General features: G+C 48.6%; 3 protein-coding genes across 5 annotated transcripts in view; 1 reads left to right on the top strand and 2 right to left on the bottom strand.

Moving 5' to 3' along the window:
* Positions 1-1079: 1079 nt before the first annotated feature.
* On the bottom strand, positions 1080-6274 carry YRDC (yrdC N6-threonylcarbamoyltransferase domain containing). The gene is made up of 5 exons (XM_033227052.1): positions 5775-6274; positions 5089-5203; positions 4846-4965; positions 1801-1943; positions 1080-1529 (listed from the first exon to the last, which is right to left on the bottom strand). The coding sequence occupies exons 1-5, from the start codon at positions 6161-6163 to the stop codon at positions 1457-1459; spliced, it is 840 nt and encodes a 279-aa protein (XP_033082943.1). The 5' UTR covers positions 6164-6274; the 3' UTR covers positions 1080-1456.
* On the top strand, positions 5778-7435 carry CUNH1orf122 (chromosome unknown C1orf122 homolog). 2 transcript variants are annotated; one of them, XM_033227053.1, is made up of 3 exons: positions 5778-6422; positions 6509-6710; positions 6955-7435. In XM_033227053.1, exons 1-3 carry the CDS (start codon positions 6388-6390, stop codon positions 7048-7050), a joined length of 333 nt encoding a protein of 110 aa, XP_033082944.1. In that variant the 5' UTR covers positions 5778-6387; the 3' UTR covers positions 7051-7435. The 2 variants fall into 2 exon arrangements, with proteins under 2 accessions (XP_033082944.1, XP_033082945.1); XM_033227054.1 differs by having other exon boundaries at positions 5790-6289.
* Positions 7436-7547: 112 nt separating this feature from the next.
* MTF1 (metal regulatory transcription factor 1) overlaps positions 7548-19648 on the bottom strand; it is a 53889-nt gene continuing 41788 nt past the window's right edge. For both annotated transcript variants that reach the window (XM_033227047.1, XM_033227048.1), the window contains exons 10-11: positions 15471-15534; positions 7548-13624 (exon numbers count right to left, since the gene is read on the bottom strand). In XM_033227047.1, the coding sequence (XP_033082938.1) occupies positions 13194-13624; positions 15471-15534 (495 nt within the window). In that variant the 3' untranslated portion in view covers positions 7548-13193. The remainder of the gene's footprint in view (positions 13625-15470; positions 15535-19648) is intronic.

Genomic DNA, 19648 nt, shown 5'->3' with positions numbered 1-19648 from the left:
CATGGCAAGGCCAGGGGTCAGGGGCAGCCATTCTCACACATTGCTAATGGCAGTGTAACTTGACTCAGTTCTTTTGAAGGCTAATCCATATTGAGAGCCATAAATACTTCACACACTTTGGCCTAATTTCCTACCCTAAGGAAATAATTCAAAAGAAGAATAAACCATTTACAAATATGTTTAATAGCAGCATTTCTTTAAAGAAAAACAAAGTTCAAATGCCCAACGGTAATTATGTTTAACACTTGGTACACATATAAATAGACAAAAGGCTGCAGAGAACACTGGATTTAAATAAGGCTATTATGGGTATAATTAACTATAATTTACGAAGAAATAAGGAAAAAGTCCCTGGCTGAAAAGGATAGTGGAGGTTTATTTCCCAGTATTCTTCAATTTGGACTGAATCCTTGCCAACTGAGCAGACATCCCACTATTACACCAAAAAGACTGCTCTCCCTGCCAGCAATTACAATACATGACACCACTAGGCCCAGTGGCTCAGAGGGAAGAGTGGTCTGCGGCTCTTCAATCTTTATCCAAACCTGGTTCTAGCTTCAGGAGCCCAACCCATGCCTTTGGTCACCTGAGACTTTTTATTTATTAATTTTTATGAGACGGAGTATTGCTATGTTGCCCAGGCTGATTCTGAACTCCTGGGCTCAAGCAGTTCTCCTGCCTGGGCCTCCCAGAATGTTGGGATTACAGGCATGAGCCACCGCACGCAGCCACCTGAGACTTCTTAAACAGCACCAGCACTTCTAGCTGGTTTGAACCTTAAATGCCACCACCCACCAGAGAGAAGGCTCTCACTAGATTCTAAATGTTATTTAAATTACTTTTCAACTGAAAAAACAGACAGAAGAAACTTATTAGAATAAGGCCACCTAGGCCGGGCGCAGTGGCTCAAGCCTGTAATCCCAGCACTTTGGGAGGCCGAGATGGGCGATCACGAGGTCAGGAGATCGAGACCATCCTGGCTAACACGGCAAAACCCTGTCTCTACTAAAAAATACAAAAAAAAACTAGCTGGGCGAGGTGGCGGGAACCTGTAGTCCCAGCTACTCGGGAGGCTGAGGCAGGAGAAGGACGTAAACCCGGGAGGCGGAGCTTGCAGTGAGCTGAGATCCGGCCACTGCACTCCAGCCTGGGCGACAGAGCGAGACTCCTTCTCAAAAAGAAAAGAACAAAAAAAAGAATAAGGCCACCTAGGAATGTTCTTAACTTTTCCATTCAGCTTTTGGCTGATATATGAAACTACAAATCAATACATCCTATCCCGAGCTGTAAACCAGCAGCTCCCAGGGCTTGGTCTACAGTGCCCAGACACATTGCCTTAACAGTCAGGCTAGTGCCCTAGCTCCAGTGGCCTCTGCAAATGAGGCCTTGCCAGTCGTCAGTGGACAGACACATAGTATCTAGCACCAGGCCTTGGGCCTTCCTGCTTCCCAGAGTTTCACAGGTAGGACGCATGTGAGGGAAGTAGGCCATACTTCTGTTGGAGGATGGCTGTAGTACTTTCCAGGGCACTGAGGAGGAAACAGGACAGTTACCAGTCTGACTTCTCAAAGTCCCAAGCCCACCAGAAGCTGGTGAGCAGGGACATCGAATCCATGATGAAACCTTTGGAATCCTAAGAAAGCCAGCAAACTTAATCCCACTCCAACTACCACTTCTCCAAACCTGGCCCACACTCCCTCAGGGCAAGACAGGAGGCACCATCTTTATCTTGTCGAAGCTTTTTTGCATCTCTCCAACCTCCCTCAAATTATTTCCCCACGCCACAGGAATGAGACTTACCAGCCTGGACGAATGATGCCAAACTTTCCGGGCACAGACAAATCAACCACAGTTGAGCCGAGGCGACACTCGGGGCTCTGGCCACCCCCAATTTGTCCCCCATCAATGACCAAGGACAACTGAGGCCAGAGATCCTGGAACTCCTGAGAAGAGGGAGAAGGAAGAGCATGGACACTATCCCTGGTGTATGCAATAATGTCAAACTGCACGCAGTCATCAAAGGCCATATAGTCTTTTTTTTTTTTTTTTGAGGCGGAGTCTCGCTCTGCCGCCCAGGCTGGAGTGCAGTGGCCGGATCTCAGCTCACTGCAAGCTCCGCCTCCCGGGTTCACGCCATTCTCCTGCCTCAGCCTCCCAAGTAGCTGGGACTACAGGCGCCCGCCATCTCGCCCGGCTAGTTTTTTTTTTTGTATTTTTTAGTAGAGACGGGGTTTCACCATGTTAGCCAGGATGGTCTCGATCTGCTGACCTCGTGATCCACCCGTCTCGGCCTCCCAAAGTGCTGGGATTACAGGCTTGAGCCACCGCGCCCGGCCAGGCCATATAGTCTTAAAACAGAAGGTACCTTCCTCCAAGCAGAGAAAGGAGCTTCATTTAGTTAAGGTCAACTGTGCCAAGGACACTGTATTCTATGAGGTTTGGAGCCCTCCTGCGTTAGCACCCCAAGTAACACCTATCTAGGGCTTAAAGAAATCTTGCTATGGCAAAAGAAAATTTCATACATTGCTTCAGTTAGGAAATGTAAGTACAAGAAATGGAGTTCTGGGCACAGATACAGGCTCTAACTCTGGACTTTCCATCGTATCTCTGTGTGACTGCACACAAGTTACTCTATCCAGGCCTACAAGACAAGTGGGCTGGACTAGATAATCCTATGTCTTCATTTGTTCTAATCTATGTAGCCAAGACAGGATTAGGATGACCTTTTCTTTGCCCTGGCTTGGGGCAGAGATAGGAGAACAGGGTCAAGAGTCAAAAACCAGGTAAAAAGGCTGGGCATGGTGGCTCACACCTGTAATCCCAGCATTTTGAGAGGCTGGATCTCTTGAGGCCAGGAGTTTGAGACCAGCCTGACCAATACGATGAAACCCTGTCTCTACTAAAAATACAAAAATTGCCTTAACAGTCAGGCTAGTGCCCTAGCTCCAGTGGCCTCTGCAAATGAGGCCTTGCCAGTCGTCAGTGGACAGACACATAGTATCTAGCACCAGGCCTTGGGCCTTCCTGCTTCCCAGAGTTTCACAGGTAGGACGCATGTGAGGGAAGTAGGCCATACTTCTGTTGGAGGATGGCTGTAGTACTTTCCAGGGCATGCGCCTGTAATCCCAGCTACTCACTCAGGAGGCTGAGGCAGAACTGTTTGAATCTGGGAGGTGAAGGTTGCAGTGAGCCGAGATGGTGCCATTGCATGCCAGCCTGGGCAACAGAGTGAGACTCTGTCTCAAACAAAACAAAACAAAACAAAACAAAAAAACTAGGTAAAAATCTGGTCACTTAATGACTGTGTGACCTGGAACAAGTGATTCCAGCTCCATCTAGCTCTAGAACTATGCTCCTGGATCTCACTGCAACTCTGATCACGGTATGAAGAATAGAACATGGTAGATTCTGCATGCCACCAGCACTCAGTCTTTGGGCTATGAGAAGGATACTCCCCTAGAACAGTGGACTGAATTGTTAACTGAGCAAGAGATTCCCCAACCCTTCCAATGAAGACACTGCAATAGCAGTTAGGTCTGGGAATTTGGGACAGGAAATCATAAATATCAGTTACTGTGTTGGACAGGTCAAATGACTGCTGACAAGGTAAAAACCTCCCCTCTCTGTGCCACATCCCGATTCTTGCTCCTGGGGTACAGCCACCAGGACCAAGTCAAACCTGCACTCTGAGAATGGAAAGGGATGCTGAACTCTCACTTTCCAAGAACCCTGAGCCCCACTCTAGTTCTGGGCATGGAAAACCCCATCAAATGGAGTTCTGGGCAGAGATATGAGCTCCAACTCTGGACTTTCCATCCTATCTCTGTGTGACTGCACGCAAGTTACTCTATCCAGGCATATTAGCTGGATGTAATAAGCCCAAGGAAGCCCAAGGCCTGATGCTGGATACTATGTGTGATACTATGTGTCTGGCCCAGAGTCTAGGGACACAATGTAGCTTATAACTACATTTTACATCTTGGTAATAAGAAAAAGAACTGAAATTTCTACGTGTCCTCCTTTGTTCTAATCTATGTAGCCAACAAAGGATTAGGATGATCCTTTCTTTGATCTGGTTTGTGGCAGAGATAAGAGAACAGGGGCAAGAGTCAAAAATTGGGTAAAAATCTGAGTCAGTCACTTAATGGCTACGTGACCTGGAAAAAGTGATTTAACTTTTTGGAAGCTAAACTTCTCCTTTTTTTTTTTTTTTAAAGAGACAGAGTCTTTCTCTAGAGCCCTGGCTGGAGTACAGTGGCACAATCTCAGTTCACTGTAAACTCCACCTCCCAGGTTCAAGTGATTCTCCTGCCTCAGCCTCCCGAGTAGCTGTATTACAGGCATGTGCCACCATGTCTGGCTAATTTTTGTATTTTTTATTAGAGATAAAAATATTTTGTCATGTTGGCCAGGCTGGTCTCGAACTCCTGACCTCAGGTGATCCGCCTGCCTGGGCCTCCCAAAGTTCTGGAGTCACAGGCACAAGCCACTGCCCTTGGCCGCCTTCATCTTTCTTTACAGCACTGTCGTGAAGATTTACTGCCTAACTGTATTCTCCAAAAACTGTTATCTCCAGAAAAGCAGGAAGACATTGTTCTTATCATAATCTTTCCTATTATTATAAAGACAGTAAGAAAAACACACCAATTCTCCCCCTGGCTTTTCAGACTTTGAGATAAAATCAAATTCCTTTCATTTATATTGCCCCCCCACCTCCCTACCAGCTGGGAAACCTTCCCATTGTTGGCCTAAGGACTCTCACGCCTGGCAATCCCAGTGCACTATCAATGCCACTGATTCACAGGAAACAGTGTTTGGGCTGGTGACATTTCCAGGTAAACTCACCTCGACATTCAGAGAACTGGCCTGGGAGCTGAGGTTGGCGCTAGTGAGAGCAAGCGGACCCTCAAACATCTGAGCCAAGTCTTGCATAAAGGCATGATCAGGAATCCGAATGCCTACAAGCTATAAGGCAAGGGGAAGGGGATCATGAGAAAGGTTGGAAGGGGTAGAGGGTAAGTCTGATCTGGATCCTAGTGAAAGCCAAGTGGCCTGGAGTCTGGAGACACAAAAGAAAACTTGACTCACAGGCGTAAAAGGGTTTAGGTCCTTGTTGAGCTCCTCCGAGCGTTCCATCACCAGGGTCACTGGTCCTGGCAGTAGGTCTTTCAGGAGCCCCTCGGGTACTCTCACACGGCAGTATCTGGGAAACACAGGAGCATAAATCCATTCAAAATGAGGGACCACTGGTGGTCCTTTCCTAGACTCTAGGCACACGTAGGAAAGGAATCCTTCAAGTTTACAATGGGAGCCGCCTGTCTCCCTGCTTCACTTCCCTAAAAGCTTGAGCAGAAAGCAGGGCTCCAGAGGGGCACCCCTGGCTTGGCGTCTATGTGCCTCTGGTCTGAGGTTCTACAACAGCTGCACCGCTGTGATACCGTGATAGTGGGATCAAGCTCCACGTTTTATTTTCTTCAAGGCATTCGCTATTAAATTAAGCTACTGTGTTTCTTTCCTTTTTTCCTGGGGGCCTCCCCGATTAGTACAAATGCGCCAAGGGAACAGGGCCCCTTTCTCGTGTGTTGCTGCCTCTCAGCAGCATGTAGTTCAGGGCCTGGGGCACGTTAAGTCCTCGGTACACACTTCCAGTTCCGGATTCCTTGGTGAGCCTGGACAAGCCCCTCCCGCTCTCTGCGCCTCAGTCTCCCAAGCCTGTCACCGGAAACCCCTCCCGCGGTGCCGCCCCCAGCGGGGCCGGGTCGGGGCGGCCTCACCTGTAGACGTCGGCCACGCGGCCGAGGCATACGGCCAGCGGCTTGGCCTCGCTGCGGCCCTTGAGGCGGTACACAGCGCGCAGAGCCGCCGAGCAGCTCGCCGCGCAGGCCAGACCGTATAACGTATCGGTGGGGACGGCCACCACGGCGCCGGCGCGCAGCTCGGCCACGGCGGCCCGCAGCGCCTCGGTCCAGCCGGCGCGCTCCGGGCTCGCGGCCTGCACGGCCCCGCTCCCCGGGAGCCGCAACAGCCGGGCCCCGGGGGCCGCCGGAGCGGGGCTCGGCGGGCGGAAGAGGCGGCCGCTCCGGGAGCCAGCGGACACCTCGCTCAACCCCACGCTGGCAGCCACCGCGGCCCTCATCCCCCTGCACCGACGCGCCGGAGACATCCGCCCAGGCCCGCTTCCGGGAGGAAGTGACGCTCCCAGCCAGCTTCCGGTCCGGGAGACTCGGCCCCACCTCTGCGCCGGGCAGCTTAAAGGGACCACGACCCCCAGGAGGATTGAAGGAGACCGGTGGGGACGGGGCGGGGCCCAGCCTTGCGGAGCCGTAACACAGCGCTGGGGAGGGGGGCGGCCGAAAGGGGGGCGGTGGTCGGGCCGCGCAAGCGGAGATGGAATGGGGACCGGGCTCAGACTGGTCACGGGGGTGAGAGGGGGCCCGTCGGGGAGAAGGGAAGGGGCTCGGCCCCGCGCAAGCGCCGGCCCTGACCGTCTGTCTTCTTGCTCGGGCAGGGAGGCTGCCGGCGTGGACCGCGGGAAGGCGGGGCTGGGGCTCGGCGGGAGGCCACCCCCGCAGGCGCCCCGGGAGGAGCGCGCCCAGCAGCTGCTGGACGCGGTGGAGCAGCGGCAGCGGCAGCTCCTGGACACCATCGCAGCCTGCGAGGAGATGTTACGGCAGCTGGGCCGCCGGCGCCCGGAGCCGGCTGGTGGCGGGGTTAGTGCCCACCCTGGGCTGGGCCGGGGTGGGGTGGGGTCTGTCCACTGGCTAGGCTGGCCAAGCCCTAGCTTACCCTGGAGGGGGAAGTATCTCTCCACCGCTTTATCCTTAACCTCCGTTGTTCTGGTGAGAGGTTTCGAAAAAGTTAATACTATCCAAATGCCAAATGGCCATATCCTTGTGGGGCCTAATCCAAGGCCTTTCCTCCCAGCCTCACTTTTTTCCTTTCTGTTCCAACTAGAACGTCTCAGCCAAACCCGGAGCGCCCCCGCAGCCGGCTGTCTCCACCAGAGGCGGCTTTCCAAAGGATGCTGGCGATGGAGCTGCGGAGCCCTGACCATCCCCGGGCCGGATGCCCTGACTTCTCTCCCTCCCCAGGGCTGGTGGCTGGACTCTGAACAACTCCCTTCAGTAAAGGGGCCAGTCTTCACTGGCAGTGGCTGGTACTTGGCTGGCTCTCAGCCTGGAATGGCAGCTCTGCTAGCAGCTGGGTTCACTCCCACGTCATCCTGGCTGAAAGCAGTGCTGTGCTTTGAAATGTAGCCAGTGAATACCCAGTCTGATTACCCAGATTTGGGCAGACCAGCAGTGCTCGCCAGAGTGGTCTGGCCTGCTATGGGGGATCCAGGTGATGTTACATGTCCATTTCATGCTTTGGGGGCTTTTAGCCCCACAAAACACCTTCAGCAGAGCCTTGATTAAAAGGAAACCTGCAGACTCTCCTGGTGACCGACGTTTCCTTTCTGTCCCCTCTCCAAGACTGATGGCTGGGAAGGGGGGAATGGTGGAAAAATGTCAACTATAGGCACGGTTGGGAAGAAATGCCACAGATACTACCAGATTTAAATAAGCATTTAATTAGGATTTCATTAGTATTTAATATTGCTTTTTCAATTCCAAAAAGTTAAATTTTCACTTCTTAGCAGATATTTTAAAGTACAATATTAAGTTTATACAAAATGAGCAATTAAGCAAACACCATTATTTCACATTCTTCAAAAATACAAATTCGTATTTATTCTTTTTTGGGTTTGGAGGTTTCTTCCTTTGGAAGTACTGAACCTGTAATGTTTTCATATCGCTCAGTGGAAGTCCGTTGTTCCCATGTTTCACACTTACTTTTACATAATCCAAATAAAACTATTTGGGACTTTAAAAGTTGTCACCAAGACCCCGGCCAATGATTAGTGTATGTCAAAAAAAAGAGGGCTCTTGGGGGCTCTTGCCTTTCCTGGCTAGAAGATCTGAGCCAGAGATTCAGCAACAATCTGTTTCCAGCCACCTTCCCCAAACGGACTAGGAAGAGTTCACAGGAAAAGGGAACACTTTGAACTCTGACCCCCACCCTCACATTCTCCAAAACACAACTAAGGATGTAGACTGTTGAGTCAAACAGCCCTTGGGAGGCCTGAGAACACAGCAGGAAGAGGGCAAGAGAAGCCTCTGACTTGGCACACTACGAGGATAACAAGGATATTGCAAAAAACACCCCTGGGTTTTGGTGCAAAAAGGTTTTATGAAAAATTTTCCCATAAGAAAAAGTAGAAACTGCATTGAGCTGAGAAAGGGACACTACGTTATCGCCCAATTTTGGCCCAACAGGCACACCACCAAAAGGGCAGCGTGTGGTTCTGAACCTCAATTCCAGTAGAAAAGCTTGTACTATGTACACATTGACATAAAGATCCAGTTTAATTTGCATTTTTCAGTGCAGACTGAGAAGCCCTCTCTTGAACAGGAGTAACAGTGAGAAATGCCCAGTGGTCGTTGGCTTCCCCTAAGGGCATCAGAAGAAATATAGGACCCCTTCCCTCCTCCCTAAAAAAACATGCAAGAGGAAACAGGCTAATATGGCTAACCAATCAGAAATATGCTCCAGTTTTGTTGCCTCCACCCCGAAATATTAAGGAACAGATAATTTCTGATCTATGTCCCAGCAGAACCATTTGCATATTAGATCTATGAAAATCTTTCTGCTTTGGCTGAATTATATTTTAAAACTTGTCTATTCTATAGCCTGAGAATTGAAGATAAAATGGGGGAGGTGGAGTAAAGGGTGGCTGAAGTATATTTTAAAACTCGTATATTCTATAGCCTGAGAATTGAAGATAAAATCGGGGAAGTGGAGTAAAGGAAGAAAGTTGATAATGATTCATGGGATTTAATGTTTGTTTATAGGATTTAATGAAGGCTGGAGGCCTTTTTGCTTAAGGAACCAACACAGGTAGTATGGGGACCAGTATGGAAATGGCTCATGTTGCCCCCTGCCACCCATGCCTCCCCAAACATATTTCTGATTGGTGGTGTAAGACAATTGTAAACTCTTGAGAAATACTGTTGCAGTTCCACAAATCAATGGTTTCAATGACTCTGGAAAAGTCTTTAAGGACAATGGATGTGATTACAAATATAAAAGTCTAGAAGGTGCCAGGTTTCTACCTAGGAACAATCTGTTCCTTCCTTTCAGGCATCATTTTGTAATGGTGAAGAGGGAAAAGATGGCGAGAGACCAAGAAGTGATGAAAAAGGGCCTCAACAGTCAGCAGAAAACAGGACCCACAGCAGTTCTTCAGAGAGCCTGAGGGGGCGCCCTGGGGCACACAGGGAAGGCTTGCATAGATTGAGCGGTTGCTGAGAATGCATAATAGTGTTTCCCTATGGACAGCCTCATAGTACAGGGCTGATTGAGCGGAAAAACGCGGCCAGGCCAGGGCCACATGGGACAACGACCATCAAGCTACACATATTGCACCAAGGTAAGTGCTTTTCTTTTCACACCTCAATTTAACTTTTTATTCTGAGCAAAAAATAAACTTTGTGGAAAGTATATATATGTATATATACACACAAAAGAAATTGCAGCAATTGGGTTAAAGATAAAATAACCTAAAGTGCTTTTTTATTTTATTATTTCTTTAATATACCAATATGAGGTTCTGCAAACTTGTCCCTCTGGACACATTCAGCATTATACAAAGTCTCTCAGGAAAACCCACCCACCCTCCAATATCCCCATCAGTCCACAGCCTTGACCCTGAAAATAAAACTCTCCGATCTACCACCTATCCCAGAGGTGAAGAAGAGAAGCTCCTTGCCTTTTACTCAGAGAGATCTTCACATCTTAAGGCCCTTCCTGGGCTTTGTACCATGATCTCCTTCTAAACGGAGGTGGAATTCAATAAATGACACCACTTCTGTCACCACACTAGTGGTGCTCCCATGAGACTGGCCAGACCCTGCCAGGAAAGACTGGGCCACTTTCCCTCAATGCCCAACCTACCTGCCTGGGAAGGGCCAAGTTCACTAAGGCAGTTTGGTGGTGCCAGTCAGTTTCCTTACCACCTCCTAAGTCCATGAACCCCAATCCCTGGTGCTAAGCACCCTTTGAAGCGGTTGTCTAATTGGAGATGTTAGTAGGAACTAGAAGAAAATGTACAGGGTGAAAATGGTTAAGTTTACTATGGGAGAGGAAAAAGGCTTGATTTTTACCTGCTAGAATTCTACAAATCCTCCCTAATCTCACCCTAGGTTCATTTCCCAGGTTTGGGAAACCACACTCACTATGAAGGTTCTTTCTGGCTCCAGCTTAGCGAGGGGCCCTCTCTCCTCCAAGGTCCTTGGCACTAGAGACCAGGCTTACAGAAGGGCAGGTAGGAAAAAAGAACTGGAAAAGGAGGGAAAGGAAGACTGCCTACCCTGGGAAATAAACCTGATCTTCACAACTACTCACTGGCATTTTAAGCACATTCCTGATTTTTCAAAAGCTGATTGGATCTGATAGTCTTTCTTGTAATCTAAAGTCACCCTCAAAAGGCAGATACTTCAGCTTCTTCAACTGGAAAAATCTGTCAGCCTAAACACTGTTTAAGATGCTGCTTCATCACCCCTGATCTTTGAGAGTGAAAAGGCCACTGACCTAGGCAGGCCCCAACATGAGCACAGCCCTGGCTAGCCAGGAAGAGTCGATATTTAAACCGTGGGTGCTTCAAATGTCCTTCCCTGGGCTCCTGTTTCCCACCTCCACTCCCAGGGAGCCCAAATCCCAGGTGACCACAGGATGGGCATATGGGAAGGTCATTACTGCCCTCTGATACTAGCTTACTTTGGGGTCCCATCACTACTCTCTCAGAAGTTGTAAACACCAAGGGCCCTACCTCAAAGCTTCCTGTGGGTGCGAGGCCCAGAGAGATCCAAGGATAACTCATGCTCAGCAGCTGGTTTTCCAGGAGGACTAACCCACTGTGTTAAAAGGAAATTCCTCCTGCCTTATCAACTTCTGCTGAGGTCAATGGTCATCAGAAGCCACAATCCTTTTGGAGAAGGGAGTGCAGAAGGTCAAAAAGAAGTCAATTCCCTAGACCAGGCACGGTGGCTCACACCTGTAATCCCAGCACTTTGGGAGGCCGAGGCGGGCAGATCACCTGAGGTTGGGAGTTCGAGACCAGCCTGACCAACATGGAGAAACCCTGTCTCTACTAAAAATACAAAATTAGTCAGGCGTAGTGGTGCACGCCTGTAATCCCAGCTACTCAGGAGGCTGAGGCAGAATTGCTTGAACCTGGGAAGTGGAGGTTGCGGTAAGCCAAGATCGCGCCACTGCACTCCAGCCTGGGCAACAAAAGCGAAACTCCATCTCAAAAAAAAAAAAAAAAAAGAAGTCAATTCTTCTGGCTAGAGTCCTGGAATGAGAAATTGGCTGCTTATAGGTAAGACCATTTCTCCTCATGGCAGTAACAACATTCACCACCACTGCCTTCTTTGTCTGTCCCTGAACATCCTTGCTAAAGGCAGGGAGGGCCTCTGGCTCCAAGGTAAATTATCTGCTCTCAATAATGTCTTGGCTGGCCCTGAGCAATGGCTCAGAGAACAGGAGAGTGACCAATGCAGATCCCTTTACATTAGGGAATGAAAATGCAAGGCAAAATTATGGCTGCTTCCTGCCTGACACTGTCAGTTTGGAAGAGCAGCCTTGTTTGTGGAACACCACTCTTTGCTCAGGGCAGGGAAATGGCTCTTGGGAGGCAGAGGCCTATTCTGCACCTTGGGCCATGCCTGGCCTCTGAGCTTGGTGAGTTTGGTCAGCACTCATGACTATGTTAATATAGCCTGTTGAGAGAAACCTTCATGCTAGTGTGGACTGTATCTTTTATTTTAAGAGGCAATGACTTGGAGCCAAAGGCAGACAGATGGATATAATTCTATACACACACACACACACAATTTTTTCCTATAACACAACTTAGTGAAACATTCCAAATGAGATAACTTATTGCAACATTTCAGGCTTTTTGGTGGAAAGGGAATTTTTTTGTTTTGCTATACCCTGAGTAGATCATCGTTTTGTGATTTTTCTTTTTTTTTTTTTTTTTTTAAATAAATCACATGACTAAGCTGAGCAAGTCACATCCTTGTTTGCACTGTATGAGGCTGTATGCAAAATCCAGAGGGGGGCAGAGATGGAGGGGGCAACCCAAAGCCTGGCTGGAACCAGGACACCTGGCCTGCCAATTATATGCCACCTCATACAAATTCCCTTAAATCTGCACCTTCTTCTGATAAGCAAAATGCGGCCCTTCTGCTCTGAGGAAGAAAATACCATTAAAAAGAAGGCAGACCACCAAACAGCAACTGGCCATAAGCCACAAGTTCTCTCTAGGACAAAACAGCGATGTTCCCCAAGGAAAATTCACTGCGATCTGCAAGCCCTGGCAACCAACTGAGAGAAAGAACCAAGAAGGCAAAGACAGTGATCATGTTGCTAGAACCTGCTTTGCACACGTCATCGACAGACAGCAGTCAACAAGCTGCCTAGGGCCTCTGCAGAGCCAGATCAACCCCACAGCCTGTGAGCCAGGCCTTAAACTGCCTATTTGTGCTGAAGCGGGCTGCAGAACGACCCGTGTTATCCACCCTGAGCACCACCAACACTATGCACAAATGACAACACCATCTCACCTGAACCCTGTCCAACTCACAGCTGCCTCACTGGCCTTTGCCACTGCCCTCTCTGATGAAGCAAGGGTCTGGCCTTCCAAGCAAATGTCAGTCTCAGATTCAAAAGACACACAGGAAGGAGCAACACCCAACACACTGAATTCTCCTGCCCAATCCACAAAGACCCCAGTGCAAGCGATGGGCAGCATCAGATTGATGGAAACCACACCCTTTCATTTAGAATTTTTATGCACACGAGTAACCTTAGTTTCCAAGTTCACATGACAACAAGCAAAAGTGACATACAGTGCAGCCAAACAGTTCACTTATAACTTAGCTTTTTTTGTTGTTTTTTGTTTTTTTCCAAAGATTAGTTCCTTAAAATGGATGCTCCTGGGATGTGAATAAAGAAAATACGTCTGAAAGGTGAGGATTTCAAACAGTAGATTTCTTCATCCTTCAAATTTCTGACCCATGATGGCAGGCATTGTACCTCATGCCTCCTGCTCACCCACTTTTTCTCGCAGGTGAGCACACACAGGCCCTTCACTTGGAGAAGCTGCTGGTGAGGCCCATCTCCTCCTCCCCCTGCAGTAGTGCTTCAATGGGAATCAGATTGGACGGGGTGTCCAGGCTCTGGAGGGACAGAAATTCTGACACATCCATGGCACTTAACGTTTCTGTCTGAGGGTCTGAAGGAGTCTCTGCTTGCCGGCTTTGCTCACAGGAGGAGGGTATGGTAGAGGATGATGACTGGGGAACAGGGGCTGAAGAGAAAGTCTGCGCTGGGAGCTGCAGGCTGGGCCGATCAGGAGCCTGAGGGCTCGGCTCTGGAGGGGGTGGAGAGGAGCAGCCCTTTCTCCTGCTGGTTGCCCGCTCCTTTGCAGAGTCCCGGCATGCACACTGACACTGACATGCCTCTTCTTGTTTGATGATGATCACAGGAACACTGAGGCCAATCTGCTGGACAGAGCTCCCTGCGAGAGAGGCAAGAGAGACTGCTCTTCAAGTAGCTGCAGAGGCAGGAGCATGAGGGACAGGGATACATGGGCTAGGTGAGAGCAGAGTGCCATGGGAACCATGGGAAGGACGGTCACCACACTTCGGGGTTTGTTCTGCTTTAAATTGGACCACATGCCCTCTGACGTAAAAGAGGGACACTCCCCAGCCCAAGACAAAGTCCCCTTTCCTTAGAAAGTCACACACACAATCTAGATGCACCCTGTATTTCCAGCTTCATTTCCAGTCATTCTCCACTGCACCCTCCATGTGGATGCCTACGTTTTCCTGACACGTTCTTTACACCCCTGGGCCTGTGGGCTCTTCCTTATGCCTAAAATCCCTGGACACCACTCTTCTGGAGAACTGACACTCATCTTTCAAGACCTAGCTCACTCCCCCACTCTCTGTAGGCCTATGCAGAGGACTAGCTTGGGTGAAGCCCGTACCCAGCTTCCCAGCACACATGCACAGTGCTGCTGTCTTCCTTCCATACCTCTCTCCTTGCGGTACAGGACCTGCTTGGTTCTGCCTGCCCAGGAGACTCTGAGCTCCTTTAGGACATCTTACTCATCTCTCTTTCTCTCGTGTGTTGTGCGAACACTTGCTCCATATTCAGCCAGGCTTCGTGTGTCCTGACAGAGCTAAGTACCAATGGGCAGGACCAGGTGCAGTGGCTCATGCCTGTATGTAACCCCTGTACTTTGGGAGGCTGAGGAGGGAGGATCTCTTGAGCCCAGGTGTTTGAGACCAGTCTGAACAATATAGTGAGACTCTGTTTCTACACATAATAAAGAAAAATTAGGCCAGGCTTGGTGGCTCATGCCTGAAATCCCAGCACTTTGGGAGGCCAAGGTGGGCAGATCACTTGAGGTCAAGAGTTCGAGACCAGCCTGGCCAACATGGTGAATCCTTGTCTCTACTGAAAATACAAAAATTAGCTGGACATGGTGGTGAGTGCCTGGAATCCCAGCTACTTGGGAGGCTGAGGCATGAGAATCACTTGAACCTGAGAGGCAGGGGTTGCAGTGAGCCGGGATTGCGCCACTGCACTCCAGCCTCCGCAACAGAACGTGACTCCATCTCAAAAAAAAAAAAAAAAGAAAAAGAAAAATTAACCAGGCATGGTGGTGCATGCCTATGGTCCCAGCTACTTGGGGGGGGGCTGAGGCAAGAGAACTGCCTGAGCCCAGGAGGTCCAGGCTGCAGTGAGCTGTGATCGTGCCATCACACTGTGGCCTGGGTGATAGCGAGACCTTGTCTCAAAAACAAAACAAAACAAAACACAGGCCAATGGGCAGGAGAACAGGGTGGGAACTGGGAGGCCTGACAACTAGTGCTTTGGTTCCACCATAAATTCACTTATAACCTTGGGGGAGTCATTTAATTTTTCTGGGTCCCAGTGTCTTAATCGATAAAATAAAGAATTTGAATAAAAGGAAATTTCAGCTCTCTATGTGTCGCTGACCCAGATGCTATTTCTTCATTACTGTAATTAGAAAAGAGTCCAGTGAATTAACAACTGCCCTCTTTAGCATTAACTGTGATTCAAAAATTTTTTTCTGGCTACATTTTAAAGCTGTATCTGAAAGAGAAAGAACTGCTACTAAAGAATGTTAAACACAGTATTTTGGCCAGAAGTATACTAACTTTTAATAGTTGTGAGAATATGAAATACTCTAGCCAACAATACAATGTGAAGAATTTAACTGAGGCTGTTTAAAGATTTTTAAAGTTTTAGAAACTGGGACAAAGCAATAATTAGCTGTGCCTCAAGGGGGCCACAGAGTTGCCTTCTCTTAAGGCTAACATGGAATTACATACCTGGGCTACTGGCTACTGGTACTGCAGTGGTAAAAAACACCTTCTCAACTTTAGATGCTTGCTGCTGAAAAAAGAAAAAGAAATCCCATTTATAGCCACTGTAATATGGCAGATCCCCAGGGACCTGAAGCCTCCCCGATTGTAATGGTCATCCAAGAAGACAGAAAACCCTTAGTGTTCAGGGGTTTTTGTACTGAGTGTTTTGTTTGTGCTCTGACATGAGGTCACTGCACTGTTTGACATTCAGTGCTGACAACGTAGCTAGCTTTGTACGCTACTAGTTGGCTGGCTCCCAGCTGCCTAATCCAGTAGGTTCTGTATCCAAAGGCGGCTCCTCCTCCTCCAAGGTTGCTTTTCTCAAGCAGATTGTCTTCTCAGAGGGATCCCAGGGCTAGCTTTCCTTCAGACTCTCCACCTTCCCTGCTGCCTCCCAATACTTCTAAGAAAGCTGGAAAGTTCTTTTTTTCCCCTCAGAGATTAAGTTGCATGCCAAGGACAGGCTAAGGCTTCCTCTCACAGGCAGATAGCCCGGTAAAGGCCTTGTGCTATAAGGTGCACAGCATAGTTCAAGGGTGGGCCCTAGATTCGGCCACACTTGGATTCAAGTCCAAGCTCTGCCACTTATTAGTTGTTGATGTTGAGCATGTGATTTAACTTCTTAGAGTCCTGTTTCCCCACCTATAAAAAAGGAATAATAACTGCTATGGATGGAGTATCTGTCCCCTCCAAAACTCACGTTGAAAGGTAATCCCCAGTGTGGCAGTATTGAGAGGCTGGGTTTTTAAGAGGTGACTGGGTCATGAATGAATGAATTCGCTCATAGATTAATGGGTTATCATGGGAGTGGGACTGGTGGCTTTTTTTTTTTTTTTTTTTTTTTTTGGAGACGGAGTCTCGCTTTGTCGCCCAGGCTGGAGTGCAGTGGCCGGATATCAGCTCACTGCAAGCTCCGCCTCCCGGGTTTACGCCATTCTCCTGCCTCAGCCGGAGTAACTGGGACTACAGGCGCCCGCCACCTCGCCCGGCTAGTTTTTTTGTATTTTTTAGTAGAGACGGGGTTTCACTGTATTAGCCAGGATGGTCTCGATCTCCTGACCTTGTGATCCGCCCGTCTCGGCCTCCCAAAGTGCTGGGATTACAGGCTTGAGCCACCGCGCCCGGCCTAGGGACTGGTGGCTTTATAAGAAGAGTAAGAGAAGCAGGGTGTGGTGGTACATGCCTATAGTCCCAGCTATTTGGAAGACTGAGGGAGGATCACTTGAGCCTAGGAGTTTAAGGCCAGCCCAGCCTGGAACATAGAGAGATTCTCTCTCTTAAACAAACAAACAAAAAAGGCCGGGCACGGTGGTGGCTCACACCTGTGATCCCAGCACTTTGGGAGGCCAAGGCAGGCGGATCACAAGGTCAGGAAATGGAGACCATCCTGGCTAACACGGTGAAACCCTGTCTCTACAAAAAATATAAAAAATTAGCTGGGCATGGTGGCGGATGCCTGTAGTCCCAGCTACTCGGGAGGCTGAGGCAGGAGAATGGTGTGAACCTGGGAGGTGGAGGTTGCAGTGAGCCAAGATCTTGCCACTGCACTCCAGCCTGGGCAACAGTGCGAGACGCCATCTCAAAAAAAAAAAAAGAAGAGGAAGAGAATCCTGGAGCTAGGATGTTCAACCCCTCGCCATGTGATGCCCTGTGCTGCCTCAGGACTCTGTAGAGGGTTCCACACCAGCAGGGCAGCCCTCCAGATGTGGTCGCTCAACTTTGGACTTCTCAGCCTCCATAACTCTAAGAAACAAATGTGTTTTCTTTATAAATTACCCAGTTTGGGGTATTCTGTTATAAGCAACAGAAAATGGACTAAGACAATAACCAAAAACCTTTCAAAGGCCGCTGTGAGGATGAAATGAGATGATGCACGTAGGACACTTGGCACATGGTGAACATTCAGTAAACATTATTATTTAAGGCCAGGCGTGGTGGCTCACACCTGTAATCCTAGCACTTTGGGAGGCCGAGGCAGGTGGATCACCTGAGGTCAGGAGTTTGAGAACAATCATTATTTATATTATTACTAAGTAGGACTACAAACCCATGCCCAGAAAATCACCCTTATCGCTCTAGTATACTTCCTATTATATGGGCTAAAAGGTTTCTACTTTCTTGAAGTCTTATCTTGAGGTAGCTTTGTCTTTTATCTTTCTAAAAAGGAAATTAAAAAGTGCCTCTAAGATGAGTGTGGGAGGAAAGTGAAAGCTTCTGGCTAAGTTATATAGCAGATGATACTATAAAATAATAATGGAGGCCGGGCGTAGTGGCTCACGCTTGTAATCCCAGCACTTTAGGAGGCCAAGGCGGGCAAATCACCTGAGGCCAGGAGTTGGAGACCAGCCTGGCCAACATGGCGAAACCCTGTCTCTACTAAAAATTCAAAAATTAGCCAGGCGTGGTGGTGCACGTCTGTAATCCCAGCTACTCGGGAGGCTGAGTCAGGAGAATCGCTTGAACCCAGGAGGTGGAGGTTGCAGTGAGCCAAGACTGCACCACTGCACTCCAGCCTGGGCAACAAAGCGAGTCTCTGACTCAAAAAAAAAAAAAAAAAAAAAAAAAAAAAAAAAGGAGAAGTGAGACCCATATTAAATACCTGAAAAGAAAGGGGATGACTTGTTTCACTCAGCACCCAGGACAGGGCCAGAGAAAAACAATAAAAACCACAGGGAGGCGGGCTGGGTCACAACACTGGAAAGCCCTTTCCAATGACTCTGGCTACCTAGAAATGGAAACAGGCTCTCTAGATCTAGAGGGGATTGGCACCCTAGTTCTGGAATTTGAGTGTTCTCCCTATTGAGCCCCAAATCGCCTTTCTAGTGTGTCTGATAGTAGCATACATCCACCTCTAGATTCTCCAACTTAGTACATCCTTTTCTCCATCTAATTCCTACCCATATCTCAAGGCTCACCTGACCTGTATGGCCACCCAACAAACCATTAGTGTCTGAACCCCTCAATGCAGTGGCCAAGAGCCACCAACTCTGGGATCAATCTGCTTATGCTTAAATCCCAGCTTTGCCACTTGTGAGCTGTGGGAACTTCAGCCAGTCACCAAACCTCTCTGGACCTCTGCTCTCCATTGGGAAAATTAGACTTACCTCCTAGGATTGTTGTAATATGTTAAAATGTGCTTTGTGTGACACATAGAGCTGTAGGTATACAGAGATAGTACAAATATCAATGATTGCTAGGGGAGGAGGAAGACGTAGAAGGGATGAATAAGTGAAGGACAAGGAGTTTTTTTTTTTTTTTTTTTTTTGAGACGGAGTCTTGCTCTGTCGCCCAGGCTGGAGTGCAGTGGCCGGATCTCAGCTCACTGCAGCCTCCGCCTCCCGGGTTCTTGCCATTCTCCTGCTTCAGCCTCCTGAGTAGCTGGGACCACAGGCGCCAGCCACCTCGCCTGGCTAATTTTTTGTATTTTTAGTAGAGACGGATTTTCACCGTGTTAGCTAGGATGGTCTCGATCTCCTGACCTCGTGATCCGCCCGTCTCGGCCTCCCAAAGTGCTGGGATTACAGGCTTGAGCCACTGCGCCTGGCCAGGACAAGGAATTTTTTAAAAAGTGAAACTATTCTGGATATTGTAATGGTAGATAGATGACATTATGCATTTGTCAAAACCAATAGAACTGTACAGCACAAAGAATGGACCCTAATGTAAACTATGGACTTTAGATAATAATAATGTATCAATACTGGTTCATCAGATGTAACCAATGTACCACACTGTTGCAAGATGTTAGTAATAGGGGACAAACACAAGATGATACAGAGAAAAAATAATAATAATAAGAGGGGAGGGAGGGCTGGGCATGATGGCTCATGGCTATGGTCCCAGCACTTTGGGAGACTGAGGCAAGCAGATCGCTTGAGTCTAGGAGTTCAAGACCAGCCTGGGCAACATGGCGAAACCCCATCTCTATAAAAAAATACAAAAAATTAGCCAGTCATGGGGGTGGGTGCCTATAGTCCCAGTTAGGAGGCTAAGGTGGGAGGATGGCTTGAGCTCGAGAGGCGGAGGTTGCAGTGAGCTGAGATATCACCACTGCACTCTAGCCTGGGTGACAGAGCCAGATCCTGCCTCAAAATATATAATAATGATAATAATAAGAGGGGAAACTGGGGATGGAGAAAAGT

This window comes from Trachypithecus francoisi, unplaced genomic scaffold, assembly GCF_009764315.1.
Source record: "Trachypithecus francoisi isolate TF-2019V2 unplaced genomic scaffold, Tfra_2.0 Lachesis_group12, whole genome shotgun sequence".
NCBI lineage: Eukaryota > Metazoa > Chordata > Mammalia > Primates > Cercopithecidae > Trachypithecus > Trachypithecus francoisi.
The sequence above is the reverse complement of the archived record's forward strand: the minus strand, read 5'-3'. Positions and strand labels throughout refer to the sequence as shown.

Bases quoted from the DNA above. Each gene is read 5' to 3' on its own strand.
- YRDC (XM_033227052.1), bottom strand. From the start codon at position 6,163: ATGTCTCCGGCGCGTCGGTGCAGGGGGATGAGGGCCGCGGTGGCTGCC. The intron at 5,204-5,774 runs GTGAGGCCGCCC...TGTGTTTCCCAG, and splicing joins CGCGTGGCCGACGTCTACAG to ATACTGCCGTGTGAGAGTAC. The intron at 4,966-5,088 runs GTGAGTCAAGTT...CTTGCCTTATAG, and splicing joins ACCTAAACCCTTTTACGCCT to CTTGTAGGCATTCGGATTCC.
- CUNH1orf122 (XM_033227053.1), top strand. From the start codon at position 6,388: ATGGAATGGGGACCGGGCTCAGACTGGTCACGGGG. The intron at 6,423-6,508 runs GTGAGAGGGGGC...TTGCTCGGGCAG, and splicing joins GGCTCAGACTGGTCACGGGG to GGAGGCTGCCGGCGTGGACC. The intron at 6,711-6,954 runs GTTAGTGCCCAC...TGTTCCAACTAG, and splicing joins CGGAGCCGGCTGGTGGCGGG to AACGTCTCAGCCAAACCCGG.